The sequence below is a fragment of the Suricata suricatta genome, chromosome 4, assembly GCF_006229205.1.
Source record: "Suricata suricatta isolate VVHF042 chromosome 4, meerkat_22Aug2017_6uvM2_HiC, whole genome shotgun sequence".
Taxonomy (NCBI): Eukaryota; Metazoa; Chordata; class Mammalia; order Carnivora; family Herpestidae; genus Suricata; species Suricata suricatta.
Genome location: NC_043703.1, coordinates 56,386,748 through 56,404,805, shown reverse-complemented (window position 1 = coordinate 56,404,805; position 18,058 = coordinate 56,386,748). Strand labels below are relative to the sequence as shown.

The following is an 18,058-nucleotide window of genomic DNA, read 5'->3' as shown; positions in this document are numbered from 1 at the left end:
CGCACAGTCACTGTGGGGCAGTGGCTGTGAATACTCCGCTTGCTGTGGGGACCATGAAGCCAATAAGTTAGTTAGGTAGGTAGTTGAGAAGGCTTCTGTTGTATTTACTTTGCAAAGGTGGGTTTTTTTGTGTTTTGTTTTTTTGTTAGAGAACTTATAGAAATGCTGGCAATTTCAAGAAACCAGAAGTTGTTGCCGCCTGATGAGGAAAACCAGGTAAGTGGCTTTGTTTTAAATTACAAGAAATCCCCATTATTTCTGCACTTTTCCTATTTACATTTACTTTGTTTGAAAATAGGAAGATTGAATTCTATTAAATTATTAATTACAACTTTTAAATTGGTATTTTCTCTGAATCTCTTATGTAAGGTAATGCTGCTTAAGAAGCAGATAGTCATCTAAGGGTTTAATAGTATTCTTTTTCTCTTATAGTTCTAGTTACACATTTATTCATTTTTGTCTTTTGAATTAACCAGCAAAGCCTTGTTAAGTGGACTTTGAAACAATATTTCGAGTCAAAAAAGTTAATGTTCTCATAAACCTTATATTATAGGCTTGTCCTCCTAATGCAACTTGAAAATTAATAGAAGTAAAAGAGCATACAACTATTAATAGGAGTTATTTTGTAGTTGTTCAGTTTATAGGTAGTTTTTATTTTTTTTTATTCCTTTCTGTGCTTTATAGTTTTCTACAATGGGATTTTTTTTTTTCTGACCCAAAAACTTTTTAAAGAAGTTAAGAGGGTAAATGTCATTTTATGTGTTTTTTATCATAATTTAGCAAAATTTTAAAGAGAAAACAGATGGGAAGGATTAGCCTTTTTAATGATTTGAGACAGGAGACATCTCTAATAGATCTTTTCTCCTTACTTGCCACCCCATCATTTTCTTAGTTTTATCTTATGTTTTGAGGGTAGAGAAATTTGATTGACTGTCAATAGAGAAGTATCAGAAAACTGTTTTCTTCAAGGATTAATCCCCTCAGGAAGAGAGGGGGATTTACATAAGGCTACAGGTTATGAAAGTTGGTAATTTTAGGGATATTAAAGTTGTTCTTTGTATTGTTTATTTTGTTTTTAGAAAAGCTTATAGAGAAATATGATAATAGAAGAATGCTAGTCTCAGATACTTTGATAAATAACTGTGAAGTTAAATAAGAATTTATTTCAAAATAAGCAATGAACTGTAAGTTCTAACTTTATTTCCTAGACAATTATATGCTTGCTATGAGCCAGGCACACAGATGATTAAGTGGGTCATAACTAAGACCTACCTCATCAGCACTAACCTTTCTTACACTTTTTAAAAACTAACAGTTCTGTTCTTAAAAAACAAACAAACAAACAAACAAACCCAGTACCTTGTCACAGGTTGTTTTGAGGATTTATTGTACTGCATTGTTAAGTACACATAGGGAGAGCTTAGTAATGATAGTAAGGATAGTTACCATCACCATCCCGGAACAGAATATACTTAGTACTCTGAATTTTCATTGAAACTTTAAATATTAGTGTGATGTGCCCATTTCAAAATTTTCTAGCCACCATTTTATTTGAATATTCATATTTTCATATATGTAGACTTTTACTTAGAAGGGACCTTAATCTTTATAATCTCCTGTGTTATAAAAGAGCTTGAGCTCCAAGGTGAATAAGTGAACTAGAGGTTGTTGGATGAATAGAACTAGAACCGAGATCTGACTTCAGTTTAATAACTTTTCTCTACTCAACAATAAAATCTCCAAAGAATCTTTACTGCTCTATGGTAGTATATAGTATAGATCACACTGTAAACTTCTTAAAACTTGTGAAACAACAAGTTGGCTAATAACTTTTTAAATATGCTGTTATAAAAGTGGAAACCCTGCTTTCTCTTGTGACTTGAGAGGAGTGGGGATTGTAGGTGTATTAAGTAGAATACACTTGTTATAGAAGAAGATTTCTGTTATCTAAAGTAAATACTTCTAATACATGGACGGAGGATATAGCTCAGTCTTTTGTCGCTTGAATCAGAAGTCCTATAAAAATGAGAAGAACTTCATACCAAAAGGAACTTGAAGAGGCAGGTCTATACTTTTTACTCTTTAACAAATTTTTATTAACAGTTTAAAATTGATTCTGAATTTTGGTAGCCATTTCCTTTCTTGAAGTATTACTTCCTACTTAGCACAGTAAAGTAAGGGTATTTAGGTACGATGGCATCTTAATTCTGTAGTTGGGTAGTGATGATGATGGCTAGACTTGTTGAGCTCTTCCTGTGTGTACTTTGCATGCATTATATCATAAATCCTCACAGTAACCTTATGTGATAAGGAGCTGTTACTGTATCCCTGGTAAATGAAGGACTAGAAATTTGGACTTTTGTACTTTTTAACTTGTATAGGTCAAAGGTTCTCTCTGCATACTACCTATTTACTGGTTTTGGAAATTGCTCTTTTTAAACCATTTTCATTGTAAAGCAATATTATGAATGAAGTCACAGGTTTAGTGTGAGACATATATTTTTTTATTTAGGAGAGAGTGTGTGTGAGAGTGGAGGAGGGGCAGAGAGAGGGAGAGAGAGAATCCTAAGCAGGCTGACGTGGGGTTCGATCTCACAAATTGTGGGATCATAACTTCAAGTATATAATGCAGTATTGTTAACTATAGTCACCATTTTCTGTACATTACATCCCAGAACTTATTATTACTGGAAGTTTGTACCTTTTGATCATCTTCACCCATTTTATCCACCCCCACCCCTGGCAACCACCAATCTGATTTCTTTTTCTATGAGTTTGTCTCTTAGAGATTCCACATATAAATGAGCTCATGCAGTATTTTTTTTTCTCTTGCTGACTTATTTCACTTAATATAATGGCCTCAAGGTCCATCCTTACTGTCACAAATGATGTTTCCTTTTTTTATGGCTGAATAATTCTATGTGTGTGTGTACGTACCACATTTTCTACTAATTTGAGGGGATACATGAACCCAGTGTTTACAGCAGCGTTATCAATAATAGCCAAATTCTGGAAAAAGCCCAAATGTCCATTGATTGATAAATGGATAAAGAAGATGTGGTATGTATGTATGTACACACACAACTCCACAACACATATATACAGTGGAGTATTACTCAGCCATAAAAAAAGGAATGAGGGGCACCTGGATGGCTCAGTCAGTTAAGTGTCCAACTTTGGCTCAGGTCAAGATCTCACGGTTTGTGAGATCAAGCCCTGCGTTGGGCTCTGTGTTGATAGCTCAGAGCCTGGAGCTAGCTTTGGATTCTGTATCTCCCTCTCTCTCTGTCCCCGCTGCTCATCCTGTCTCTCTCTATCTCTCAAAAGATGAATAAATGCTTAAAAAACATTTTTTTTAAAAGGAATGAAATCTTGCCATTTGTAACAACATGGATGGAGCTAGAGAGTATTATACTAAGTCAGTCAGAGAAAGACAAATACCATGTGATTTCACTCGTGGGTGGAGTTTAAGACAAAAAAACAAACAATTGTAGGAGATAAAAAAGAGGAAAACCAAGAAACAGACTCTTAGCTGTAGAGAACAAACTGATGGTTACCAGAGAGGAGGTTGTTAGAGGGATAGGGATTAAGGAGGGCACTTGTGATGAGCACCAGGCATTGCATGGAAGGGTTGAATCACTATTGTACACCTGAAACTAATATTACATGTATGTTAGCTAACTGGAACTTAAATAAAAACCAGAAAAAAATACATACATTTCCTTTATCCATTCATATATTGATGGACAGTTTGCTTTCATGTCTTGTGTATTGTAAATAATGCTACAGTGAACATTGGGGTGCAGGTATTTTTGAGAGCATGATTTCATTTTCTTCAGGTTAGTACCCAGAAAAAAGAATTGCTGAATCATATGGTGGTTCTCTTTTTAACTCTTTAAGTAACTTCCATACTGTTTCCCACAGTGGATGCACCAGTTAACATTCCCACCACTAGCGCATGAGGGTTCCCTTTTCTCCACCTCTTCGCCAACACTTGTTACCTCTTGTGGGTTTTTTTTTATTATAACCGTTGTAACTGGTATGAGGTGATAATCCAGTTGTGGTTTTGATTTGCTTTTCCCTGATAATTCCTGATGTTGAGCACCTTTTCATGTACCTTTGTTCATTTGTATGCCTTTAGAAAAATGTCTGTTCATTTTCTTTGCCCATTTTTTAATCAGACTGTTTTCTATTTTTAAGGATAAACTTAAAAATTTTATCTTTCCTGGGAAATGAATAAACCTGTTGATTTTGGTATATTGGTAGTTCTTGTTTGCATGAATGAATAGCATATAATTAGAAAAAGTAAAAAGGTCTTGATATTCATGTTTCCCAAAATAATCATAGGTAAGCTATTTTTATTCTTAACATTGCTTAGAATAATACTTTGGAGGTGTTAAAATTTTATAGCCTAGCCAATTTACATGTAGGTTCTTTGTTTCATTGGAATGTCATTTTTCAGTATTCTGTTGTCTGCTTTAATCAACTATTATCTGATAGGTCCTGGAGTTGTTGATTCACAGAGATGGCGAATTTCAAGAACTGATGAAATTGGCACTTAATCAGGGAAAAATCCATCATGAAATGCAAGTTTTAGAAAAGGAAGTAGAGAAGAGAGACAGTGATATTCAGCAACTACAAAAACAGCTAAAAGAAGCAGAACAAATCCTGGTAAGTTGATAGAAGATGAAGTAAAAAAGGATATTGTTTATCTTATTTCTGAAATATAAATCTATTTTAAAGTATATTTTCAAGTGGCAGAAAACTTAAGTTTCCAAGTCTAAAATTGACAACTTTTGGTTAAATGAAAGCCCATTGTCATTCCCTTTTTAACTGAATGTTTTAAGGTAGTCTACGTTACTTTTGAACCATGTTTTCTTTATTTAAAGATTTCACAGGGTTAATTAATAGAATTAATGGAATTGAATTAATAGAAGTTGTACTTTTATCCTGTCCTGATAGAAGTTTTCAGTTATTAGTAATCTAAGTCTTTATTTCAACTTTAAAAATACTTTGAAATCAATAGAAATATGTACCAATGTTTTATAAATTGATTAAAACTTGCATTAACTTTTTTCATCCTCCATTCTAAACTAGGTGGGATTTGGGCATATGTCAAGGACTCTAGTTTTTGTTTTTTCTTGTTCTTGGCTACTATTTCAAAACAACAATTTCTTTGCTATTATTTGCCCAGATATTTCACTAAATACTAATGTAATTGTTATCGGTGGTATTGCAGAAACAGCTGAGTTTGATTCTCATATGGACCAGACATTTCTAGAATTCTTTTCCCTGGTGATTCTTCAAAATGTGTCAAAATGGGCTCTAGTAAATAGAAACCTGAGTGGTTCAGGGTAAATTAACCATTCATGCTGAAGAAACGACCCCAAGTAAATGCTTTTTAAAAAATACATAGTAAAATGTATTTTCCATTAGGAAAGTAATACTTACTAAAAGATATTCAGAAAATACTGAAAAGTAGAAAGAGGAGGAAAAAACTGCCTTCAGTCCCTCTATGCCATTATTCATAATTTTTTTGCATTTCATTTCAGTTTCAGATGTATTTTTTTTAATTTTCTAGTATGCTTATCATTTTTTTTAAATCAAAGTATAGTTGATATGCAGTGTTACATTAGTTTCAGGTGAACAACATACTTTTTTTCTTTTTGTTCAGAGGAATTCATTTTGTATCTTGTAATTAGTAGGATACTAACTGGTTTTCTATTACTATTTACTAAAACTGAAGGATTTTTCATACATTGTATCCATTTTGTTTAGTTTTCCAACTTCTTATTGTAAATAATACTTTGATGAATATCATTGCAAAAAAGCTTTCTTTTTCATCGGCATGTCAGATTATATTCTTTAGATATCCAAAAATATAATTATGGAGTTAAATAGAGTTAACCATAAAAAGACTGAATTTTATGATTTAGGTAATAGCAGCTAACATTTACTGAGCACTTGTGCTTGTTTGCACTTTAAATGTTTTAACTCAGTCTTCTTAACAATTATGCTAGGGTAGTACCATTATTCCATTTTACAGATGAAGAAACCAAGATTTAAAATTGATAATTGCTTTGCCCAGGGAGAGTGAAAAGTAGAGATAAAGAACTTAAACGTAGTCTCTCTGTCTCCATACTCATAACCACTGTGTTATAGTTGAGGATGCATATATGTACTAGCTTTAGTTCATTTTACCCTTTACTGTCTCTTTCCAGTTGGGGGGTGGGGGGCACTGTGGGTATTTTGATTATAGCAGTCATTAAAAAAACATTTTGATATTTTATCCTTGAACCAAACGCGAGTATAGAATGCTCTTGGGGTGGTATGTGGTCAGATTCTCTTCTGCATGTTTGTGGTAGAATTTGTGAATGGAGATGGATTCATGAACATATTTCTTTCATTAACTGATACAAATGATACCCAAGTGGTGTTTCAGAGCATTACAGATAAATTATGGGCATTTCCAAATTTTGCATGTTGTTTGTATGGAATTAATCATTTTGTGAGTTAAGCCAAAAACTCTGCTTGATATACTTTAGAACATAACCATATTTCTTTTTTTAATGTTGAAATTAGGCAACAGCTGTTTACCAAGCAAAAGAAAAACTCAAATCAATAGAAAAAGCAAGAAAAGGTTAGTACAGTGGGAAACACTGAATGACTTTCTGAAAAATCCAAGTTTTGGTTTGAAGAAGCAGATGAGAATGTTAACTGGTTATTGGTTGCTGCTATTGACATGGTTTCAACAAATTTTTATTGTAAAGTGTCTACTAGGTTCTAGCACAGAGTATTGTTGAGGAGGCATCACACCTTTCTCGGGTTACAAGAAGCAGTAATATAAGACAAGTTACAGCTGTGTATCTGAATGCGCAGTAAAGACGAGTGTTTAAAGTTGTTGGGAGAAGGGAATACAGCTGTGAGCTGGAAGCAAGTGGGATTTGAGATCTTGGAAAAGATGGGTCTGGCAAAGAGTGAAAGAGAATGTGTAGTGGACAAATGGAGTGGGACTCAGGCGTCATGAAGTTGGAACCAGATGTGGCTTTGGGGCGTGTGCACATTTAATGGTGCAGAAGCCCAGCAGACCTTCTCTTCCTGTCCTGCTTCTCTCCTCCCATTTTGGATGTTTCAGTTTATGTACTAAAAGTTAGAGTTACAATGAAAACTTGGATTACTTTTAATGGTTTCATAGATGATTTACCTTTAGTCACCTCAGAATTGGCTAACCTTCTTCTTTTCCTGCTCATGTTTGTTGTGTGTCCATTTTTTTTAGGATATTTAATACAGATAGAACAAGAACAATGCAAATATATATGTACATATATTCTAAAACAAAAACCAGTCATGCTATATGTATTATTTAGTGGCTTACTTTTTTAAATGTTTTTTAATGTTTTGTTTATTTATTTATTTATTTATTTATTTTGAGAGAGAGAGAGAGAGAGACAGAGAGCCCTGTGTTGGGCTCAGCACAGAGCCCAACACAGGGCTCAAACCCACAAACCGTGAGATCACGACCTGAGCTGAAGTCAGACACTTAACCGACTGAGCCACCCAGGCGCCCCTGGCTTACTTTTTTTAATGTGATGAATATATTGTGGACATGTTTCTACTTAGGTCTGCTTATATCCTTAGTGTCACAGTAAGCCAACAATTGAGTGGTATAGTGTGAACTGCTGTTCTAATTTAATAGCTTAGAAGTCACTGGGAGACAAAACACTCTTACCTCTGTTTCCTTTGTGTTCACTGTTGCTTTCAGAATTGTAAGAATATTTAATGGTAGTTAATATGGAGATTAGTGAGCATTATCATGCTAATGTCCCAAATTTGACACTTTGTCAGATGATTTTTCTTACGTTTTGTTCTTTAGTTGGGAAATCTCTATGATTTAAGTTTAATATATATTATTAGTTATTAGGGAAGGTAGGTAACTCCAATTATCCTATTTACAGGTAATAATATTGTCTGATGTGTGACTACGAGGCATGTGTTTATACACTTTTAAGTTACTATACTAACACGTTGCACTCTCCTCTCAACTCTCAGGTGCCATCTCCTCTGAAGAAATAATTAAGTATGCACATAGGATTAGTGCGAGTAATGCTGTGTGTGCCCCACTGACCTGGGTTCCAGGTAAAATACTTCTCTTTTTACTAGACATGAATGATTTTAAATCTAGGTGATTTTCACATCTTTCATATCTTATAAGGAATAATATGGGCCATGGGTTTTATTAATTTGGTTTTCTACGAAGCTATTGCCACAGGAACTGTGTTTCTTTCCTTTTAAAGAAAATAATAAATTAATGTTTAAAAGTACAAGATATGGGATGATTTGAAAACTATAGATTTATGTGCTCATAATACCCAGGCTGTCCAGAAGCCCACGTTTTAGAACCATTGGGGTTTCCTCAAGGGTTCTAGCCCTGGAAGCAGATAGTCCCAGCTCTTAGGTGATAAAGGTGAAGCACTGAGCACCCAACAGCAAATACAGGGGACTGGAAGGAGCGGGAATAATTAGAAACAGCAGAAAGAGCAACAAACTGCAACATATATTGACAGTATGTAAGACAGGGACCTAAGGTAGGAGGAGTGGGAGATAATATCTCAATATCAGTAACTTGGGAGTGGTAATTTACCAGTTACCAGTTTGGGGGTAAGTGATCTGGAGGGAGTAAGAAGTGTTACCAAAAAGTTGGTTCAAATCTGCCAGGTTTTCATCATCCGCAGACTAAACAGTAGTGCCTTCATGATTGGAAATGAACATTGGCTCCAGATACTCTCCTGCAAAGTTCTAGGAATTAGTCTTTAAGTGACAAGATCAAAGAAGTTGGTTAGAAAAACTTTTAATATAGACAGTCCTTCAAAGAAGCATTCCAGTCAGTCCTTTCTGTCTTATATAAAAAAAAAGTGTGTCATGATCTATTTATGCTCCTTCAGATTATGTATTCTTATCTTCCTACTAGGAAATGCAGGTAAGTTACAAGAATCAAGATCACTATAATTTTCTTAATTTGTTATCTGGAATTGCTAAAATGATAGACTTTTCTTCCTCTTTTTTTGTTTTGTTTTTTTGTTTTTTTTTGTTTGGTATAGAGAGTAGTATATTACTTTGCAGATTCAGAGAAGAAATGCATGTATTTTTTAATATATTATGCTCTTAATAACAGTTGAGATGACCTTCCTGTTCCAAAATTGAAATGAAGTTTGAGTTTTTCAAAGTGAACCTTCTTCAGGGAAGGTATCAGTGCTTATTTTGTATATCATTGAATTAAAAGCAGTATTTTTTTTTTTTTTTAGGGGACCCACGGAGACCATACCCAACTGACTTAGAGATGAGAAGTGGATTATTGGGTCAAATGAACAATCCTTCTACTAATGGTGTAAATGGTCATTTACCAGGAGATGCACTTGCAGCAGGGAGACTGCCAGGTAACGTTAATCAGAAGAATGCTTTGACACAGACTGAGGTTGGTCAGACATGATGATGGAATATCTGGCTGTTGAACAAATTTGAGGCTCTAGACCCAAGTTGTTGTTGTTGTTGTTTTTTAATTTTTTTTCTAAGTTTATTTATTTTGAGAGAGAGAGGAAGAGAGAGAATCGCAAACAGGCTCTGCATGATAAGCATGGAGCATGACTCAAGGCTTGAACTCAAACCATGAGGTCATAACCTGAGCCATAATCAAGAGTCAGATGCTCGACCAGCTGAGCCATTCAGGCATCCAACCCAATTCATTTTAATAGCTCAGTGTGCTGCTAATTATCCTGCTCTCTACTTACTGTACAGATTGTTCTAGCTGGAGTTTATGAAATTAGAATAAATTGACTTATTTTCCTTGGGAAGTAGGCCTCTCTTTTATTACGAGGGTCTATATATAGCTTTTTAAATAAAGTAAAATGTTCATTTTAAATAATACAAAGTGAACCCACTCCTGAAAAACTCCCAAATTAACAAAATGAATAACAAAGCTTTTTACAGACTTTTTAGTAACTAAATAAAATAGCACACTTGTGAGGCTCAGTTTTTTCTGAATTTCATCCTGCCTCAAGTTGTTCATGGTTTTGTGTTATTCTTAACCTTTATTTTATGTTTCCCACCTTTTTTTTTCTAGGTGACTTTTGTTTCTATTTGGTAGAACATTTAAAAAGTTTTAATTAAAAAAGATTATAAAAACAAAAAACTACAGGTTTTTTTTGGACACTTTTAATATTTTATCTATTTCATTTTTTTTCTTATATTTTTTAGTGTTAAAAACATACCCTGAATAATGCTTTCTGCTTCACATTTTATTGTAAGGATGTTCCTGTGTTACTGAAAATGCTATGTAAACATCATGTTTATTTAAAGTACAAACTCAGAACTCACTCTGCGTTAGTTTCCCTTGATATCTTTTCATTTTTCTCATTTTGATTATACTGTATTATATGCCAGTCAGAGCCCATTCAGGAGGCAGAAATGACATCAGCAGTACCAACAAGGAAAACTTAAAGAATTATTAACTAGTAACAAGATGATACTACTAAAGGGTAAAGAGAACTATTTTCAAACAATACAGTAATAACAGGTGGGGGAGCAGCTAATACATTCTAGGACCAGGATAGAATGCCCAAGGAAGGGCCCGACTGAGAAGAGGCTCATCCCACCCCCATCCCCAGGCTGTTCATATCCTGGTGCCCTGGGTGGAGAGGGTATAGCTGTGGCCCACTGGCTGGCAGAGATGTTAGATGAGGTCAGACAGAGCTGGCAAACAGGAAGTTGTCTGCTAGGGCTCCAGGGAGCCTTGCTGGCAAGCCACCCTTGGGGCAATGGTGACTGAACACCACTGCAGCTTGCTAGGGGGTGAGCACCACTTGTTCTGCACGCCAGCCAGGTACCACAGCAATGAGAAGGGAAACATCGGATCCCTTAGAGGCCTGTTCCCCTTGCAGAGTCCCTCCAGTGCCCTCTGCTGGCAAAGGAGAAGTATTTTCAGGGTTCAGGGAGAAGAGTGATTTAAAGCTTAACCGACAGTTTAAACTTGTAACAGTTAGTAGAGTACACATTAGCTATTTAAAATCTATAGAGAGAATAATATATATCTGTGTATAATTTACATATATGTAAAAGAAACGTGATCTGTAACTATAAATGTCTTACAAAAGAAAAATTAGGTCAAGTGACTATATAAAGTTACTTAGATGGAAGCATGATTTTTAAAAAAATAAAACACAGGGTCTATTTATTAAAATATCATGCTTTTCCTTGATAAATGTGCTTTGTTAATTTAGCCAAATGTATATTTTGTTTCCTGGCCTTAAAAAACATATTTACTTCAGGTTGTATGCATGAAGGGAAGAGTAATCAAGAAGTAAATGAATAGTAGAAGTGTTGTTATATATGCTTCTTGCTTTTCTCCAGATGTCCTTGCTCCACAATACCCATGGCAGTCAAATGATATGTCACTGAATATGTTACCACCGAATCACAGTAATGACTTCTTGCTGGAACCTCCGGGGCATAATAAAGAAAACGAAGATGATGTAGAAGTTATGTCAACAGACTCCTCAAGCAGTAGTAGTGACTCTGATTAAAAAAACAAAAGACAAAACTCATACAGAGTTAAATTCTGTAGAATCCTGTTCCTTAAACAATAGTGAGCCTGTAAAAAAAAGAGCCAGGTAATACTGCCTAGCGTGGAATTGTGCAGCCCATTAAAAATCACTGGGCTTCTTTTTGAAGCCAAAGATCGTTTCAATTCTGAACCACTCAATGAATATTTGAAGAATAATCAAAAATTTATTGTTGGGGAAAAAACTACTCATTTCAGTGCTGCCCTATGCTGTTATATTCCAGTTATGTTGGACTTGTACGTAGTAGCTCTGGAAGTAAAAGTTGAGGGAAATAAACCATGTACATATCACTAATCAGCCCCTGGGATTGTTTAGAAAAGCATTTTAAAGAAGGGCAGGGGGTCACTGAGTGCATCATATCTCAAAATAACAAACCCTCATTTGAAAGTTAAGGTTGGTAGCTTCTGTCACGGTAATGGGAAGTTGTCTCAATTTGTACTGTCTGTAATTATTGTAATTTTTGTAAATAAACATACTTTTGTTCGTACTCTGATTTTTTAAGTTTAAATATGCCTTTAGTGTAGGTAGGAAATATTTCTGTGAGTCCAGATGTATTTTATACATACATTAGAATTCTGGAGTGTGAATGAACATGATGTAACGCATTCAGCTGAACTAGGAATCACAACTGGTAGGTTTCACAAAGGCCCATACTGACAGTCTTAGAAGAAATAAAATGAAGTTGTTCTTTTTCCCTTCTTTCCTTCCTCTTCCCTTTCTCCCTCCCTCCTTTCTTTCCTTTCTCTCACCTTCCTTCACTTCTTTCTCTCTCCTTCCTCCTGCCCCTCCCTTTCCCTCCTTTCTTTCTTGTCTTCCTTCCTTCATTTCTTTCTTTCAAAAAAACTTACCATAATAACGTCTGATTTTAAGAATAACAGATTGTCTGAAAGCTTTAGAATGGAAAATACTGTCTTTCCTTGACCTAGCCTCTTACTGCAGTTCTCGGAATCACTTTTAACCACTTTTAAATTCTGATGGTTAGTCTCCATGTTTAAATAATAGGCTTATATAACTATGTTTTGATTTATTAGTTTTGGTGTACTTTTAACATTTTTTCTGATTGTAAAAGTAATACAACATCCATAGTGGAATATTTAGCAAATGCAGTGAAGTACAAAGGAGAAAATAAAACTAACATTCTATCCAGAGATCATAGAAATTAACATTTGGGGGTGGGCTCTTTATCTTTTTTAAAGATCCACATATATTTTTAAAAATGAGAATGTATTTCCTGAGATGCTATATAGTTTTTAATTACAGCCTTGCAATGAACTGTGAATTTAATTTTTCCAGCTTTTTATCCTTTTTAATATTTAAATGTAAACATGACCTGTAGAAAAACATTTGTCTTCCAACTTTTACAATTTCCTGGGAATAAACTACATTTTTTAGATAAATACCTTTAATAATACATGGAATGAAATGAGTATTCTAATTTGGAATTCTAACTACTGAATGTGAATTCAGTAGTGCCTGTTACACAGTATAATAAAATATTGGCTGTCTGCTTAAAAATATTTATACTAGAGCCAAGGAAAGGAAGGAGGTAGAAGGAAGACAGCCGAAGCAAATAAGGCAAAATCTTGGTACCCATCTGAGTGCAGAGTGTATGAAAGTTCATTGTACTATTCTGGTTTATTTGAAAATTTTCATACTAACATTCTTTTGTTTTCCACATCAAAAGTTAATTTCACACTCTGGATTCTGTTGTACAAAGTACCTTTGATGCTGCCAGAGCACCAATTCAGGGATGGCAGGCATGGAACGTGTGGGAACCCACAATAGCAAACATTCATTGAGGCTGTTATAGTTCTTAAGCTGTGAGATCTAGGCCACCTGTTAGCTGAGTTTGTTAGGTATGCCACGACAAAATAACAGACTCCTGGCTTAAACAGGGATTTATTTTCACACAGTTCTGGAGGTTAGAAGTCCAAGGTCAAGGTGTAGGGAGGTTTGGCAAGTGTCTCATTGGCTTGCCTTGTGTTCCACGTGACATCAAACTGTGTACATGCTCACCTTGCATTTATATATGCAGTTCTGTGACCCCCCCAATCCAAAATCCTGGGGTCTAAATGTATTTCAGAAATTGGAATTTTAAAAATATTTTTGAAAGTTAAGAGGCTATATAGAGATATATCTGTGTATCATATCTATATCTCTATATATCATATGTTAAAAAAGAGGCATCTTATAAATTGAGCACATTAAGACTTCTTTAGTGGGGTGCCTGGGTGGCTCAGTTGCTTAAGTGTCTGGCTCTTGATTTTGGCTCGAGTCATGGTTGTAAGATTGAGCCCCACAGAGCCTGCTTAAGATTCTCTGTCTCCCCAACATGATACTCTATATGGAAAACCCAGAGATTACACACACACACACACACACACAGCTAGAACTGACATGAATTCAGCAAAGTCACAGGATATAAAATCAAATCACAGAAATCAGATGCATTACTATACACCAATAATGAAGCAACAGAAAGAGAAATCAAGGAATTGCTTGCATTTACAATTGCACCAAAACCCATAAAATACCGAGTAATAAACCTAACCAAAGAGGTGAAAATCTATACACTGAAAACTATAGAAAGCTTATGAAAGAAATTGAAGATGACATAAAAAATGGAAAAATATTCCCTGCTCATGGGTTGGATGAACAAATATTGTTAAAATGTCAATACCCAAAGCAATCTATATATTCAATGCAATCCTTATCAAAATAACACTAGCATTCTTCATGGAGCTAGAATGAACAATCCTAAAATTTATATGAAACTAGAAAAGATCCCATGAAGAGCCAAAGCAATCCTGAAAAAGAAAACGAAAGCGGGAGGCAGCACGATCCCAGACTTCAAGCTGTATTACAAAGCTGTCATCATCGAGACAGTATGGTACTAGCACAAAAACAGACACTTAGGTCAATGGGACAGAATAGAAAACCCAGAAATGGCCCAGAAACGTATGACCAACTAATTTTTGACAAAGCAGGAAAGAATATCCAATGGAATAAAGGCAGTCTGAAGAGCAAATGGTGTTGGGAAAATTGGACAGCGACATGCAGAAGAATGAACCTGGACGACTTACCCCAATCACAAAAATAAACTCGAAATGGATGAAAGACTTAAACATAAGACAGGAAGGCATCAAAATCTAAGAGGAGAAAGCAGAAAGCAGGCAAAAACGTCTTTGACCTCGGCTGCAGTAACTTCCTACTCCACCCATCTCTGAAGGCTCAGGAAACAAAAGCAAAAATGAACTATTGGAACCTCATCAAGATAAAAAGCTGCACAGCAAAGGAAACAATCAGCAAAACAAAGGTTACCAATGGAATGGGAGAGGATATTTGCAAATGACATATCAGATAAAGGGTTAGTATCCAAAATCTATAAAGAACTTCTCAACACCTGAAAAAGAAATAATCCAGCGAAGAAATGGGCAAAAAGACATGAATAGACACTATTCCAAAGAAGACATCCAGATGACTAACAGACACATAGAAAAATGCTCAACATCACTAATCATCAGAGAAACAGAAATCAAAATCACACCAGTTAGAATGGCTAAAATTAATTCAGGGAACAACAGATGTTGGTGAGGATACAGAGAAAGAGGATCTCTTTTGTTTTGCTAGTGGGAATGCAAACTGGTGCAGCCACTCTGGAAAACAGTATGAAGGTTCCTCAAAAAGTTAAAAATAGAACTACCCTACAACCCAGCAATTGCACTACTAGATATTTATCTAAGGGATACAGGTGTGCTGTTTCAAAGGGGCACATACACCACAATTTATATAGCAGTGCACAAATGTCCATTGATGGATGAATGGATAAAGATGTGGTATATATATGCAATGGAGTATTACTTGGCCATCAAAAAGAACAAAATCTTGCCATTTGCAACTACATGGATGGGACTAGAGGGTATTGTGCTAAGCGAAATAAGAGAAAGACAAATATATGATTTCACTTATGTGGAACTTAAGATACAAAACAGATAAACATATGGGAAGGGAAGCAAAAATAATATCAAAAAGGGAAGGGGACAAAACATAAGAGACTCTTAAATAAAGAGAACAAACAAGGTTACTAGAGGGGTGTGGGTGAGGGGACGGCCTACACGGGTAAGGGGCGTTAAGGAAGACACATGTTGGGATGAGCACCAGGTGTTCCACATAGACGAGTCCCTAGAGTCTACTCCTGAAGTCATTACTGCGCTATCTGCTAACTAACTTGGATGTAAATTAAAAAATAAAATAAGATCTTTAAGAAAAAAGATTCTCCTGACCCTCTCCTACTTAGATAGATAGATAGATAGATAGATAGATAGATAGATAGATAGATAGATAGATGATAGATAACATGAAAAAGATCTCTTTAGAAAAGATTTGTGTACTCTGTGACCCAGCCTTCCCACTGCTAGGTTTACTCCAACAGAAATCAGTCCACATGTGAACCCTACACATGCTCATAGCAGCCTTATTTGTAATAGCCTCAATTGGAATCAAGCCAAATGCTCATGAGATTTAATTTTCTGAAAAGTCACTCTAGGCATACTGTCAAAAATAAGTCAGAGGGTAACTTTTATGTCATGTGTATTTGACCTCAGTTGGAGGGGTAAACTCTGCAGGCACAGTCTGGGGAAAAGATGACCAGGACCTGCCCCAAGGAGAGCAGCCGGGACAGCCTCATGGGGGGTGGATTCAGAAGACACGAAAGAACTAGAATGGACAAGAGACAGTGGCTGCTTTATGTGGGGAAAGGGCGTCTAGTTTGAACAATTCAGGAGATGATGGGGTCGTTCCCAGAGAGGAGTACAAAGGCAACTTCAGTGTGGAACATACCATATTGGAAGGATGTGGAAAAGCTCAGGTAGAGATGAGTGGTGTGTGGCTGGGTCTGGAGCTTAGGAAAAGTCTGAGCTGTACATAATGTTGTTTGGGGAGTCCTCAACAATGGGTGGAAAGTGAATCTGGAAAGAAGAAAACAGAGGACAGGAGGATGAAGTCAAACTGAAGCTGGTGAACAGCTCGGCTCGCCTGCCTGCTACTTTGTTCCTCCTGCCCACGAACTGTTCTGGTAAGTAAAATAAGTCCTATGTCACTGCATACAGAGCTATCGAGCATTATTATGCAAAAAACCAAATACTTAAACATAGTAACCAAAAACGGGAAATCTAGGATGGAAATTTGGGATTAAATGTGATAGATTCAATTTACAATAGAAATATAATTAAATACCTATCATAGTATTTAGCACACAGTAGATACAAACTAAATGTTTATGGCTGATCTTAAATGTGAACTCATGTGTTCAGTTTCTTCAAGTCCATAAAGTGGAAGGCTTGGTACATGCCTCTCAGTCAATACACGCTGTTATCTTTAATTTGCATTCTTCACAAATGCTACTCAAGCAGAGCACTGACTTCTAAGTACAACACAAATAATCTAATTATTATTATTTTTAAGGCAGCATTGATCTGTGACTGATCTTATATTGGAAGAAGACTTTGTTTTCTCCCCCACTGATGACTCCCTGAGCTTTCTTTCCTTCTCCACAGTTGTCAGTTCATGTGATTCTTGCTGCCCCAAAGAGAGTATTTCATTTGAAAGCATTTGCCTTATTTGGAAACCCAGCAGTATAGCTATCAAAGAACTGTTTCCTCCAAGGAAGGCTGAATTCCCCACATGCTCCACTGGGAGGGTTTTTGCTAGGATCCTGCACTTGCTTATCAGGGGACACAGGACACCTCAGGGGTTGACCTGGCACGCAGATGAAGGGAGAGATATTTCAGACTCCCCAGCGTCCTGGCAGAGGGAGGTATGCTTCAGGAACTGTAGCTGACATTTAATTGTATGAGAATATCGCTAGTAGTCAGCATTAGTTTTTTTCCATTAAAAGCAATTCTCAAACTGTCTAAGAACTGCTTACCTAAGAGCTCTAAATCCACCTCTGTTCGTCTTCTTATTTAGAGAAATATTTGCTGAGTGATTACAGGATGCCAACTGAGCGTGTTAGGTGCTGGGGTAAATGCACTCCCCTTCTAACATGAAACTTAACTTAAAAAAATTTGTACCATTGTATTGAAAATACTTATTTTTTAAATTTTATTTTATTTCATTTTATTTTTATTTAAAGTCAAACTACTTAATATACAGTGTAGTCTTGGCTTCAGGAGTAGAACCCAATGATTCATCTCTTACATATAAGCAAGTGCTCATCCCGCAAAGTGCCCTCCTTAATGCCCATCACCCATTTAACCCACCTCTCCCCAGACCTCCCTCCAGCAACCCTCAGTTTGTTCTCTGTATTTAAGAGTCTCTTATGGTTTGCCTCCCTCTTTCTTTTTATCTTATGTTTTCTTCCCTTCCCCATGTTCATCTGTTGAGTTTCTCAAATTCTGCATATCGCCCAGGTTAGGTTTTTCTTTCCATTGAAATAAACCTTC

At 35.8% G+C, this 18,058-nt stretch overlaps 1 protein-coding gene across 1 annotated transcript in view; it reads left to right on the top strand.

Moving 5' to 3' along the window:
- The window catches only part of MED4 (mediator complex subunit 4), a 17,701-nt gene extending 5,593 nt beyond the window's left edge, over positions 1 to 12,108 (top strand). The window contains exons 2-7 of the mRNA XM_029936743.1: positions 150 to 216; positions 4,501 to 4,671; positions 6,583 to 6,640; positions 8,050 to 8,136; positions 9,303 to 9,434; positions 11,404 to 12,108. Coding sequence (XP_029792603.1) covers positions 150 to 216; positions 4,501 to 4,671; positions 6,583 to 6,640; positions 8,050 to 8,136; positions 9,303 to 9,434; positions 11,404 to 11,576 — 688 coding nt within the window. The 3' untranslated portion in view covers positions 11,577 to 12,108. The remainder of the gene's footprint in view (positions 1 to 149; positions 217 to 4,500; positions 4,672 to 6,582; positions 6,641 to 8,049; positions 8,137 to 9,302; positions 9,435 to 11,403) is intronic.
- Positions 12,109 to 18,058: the final 5,950 nt, after the last annotated feature.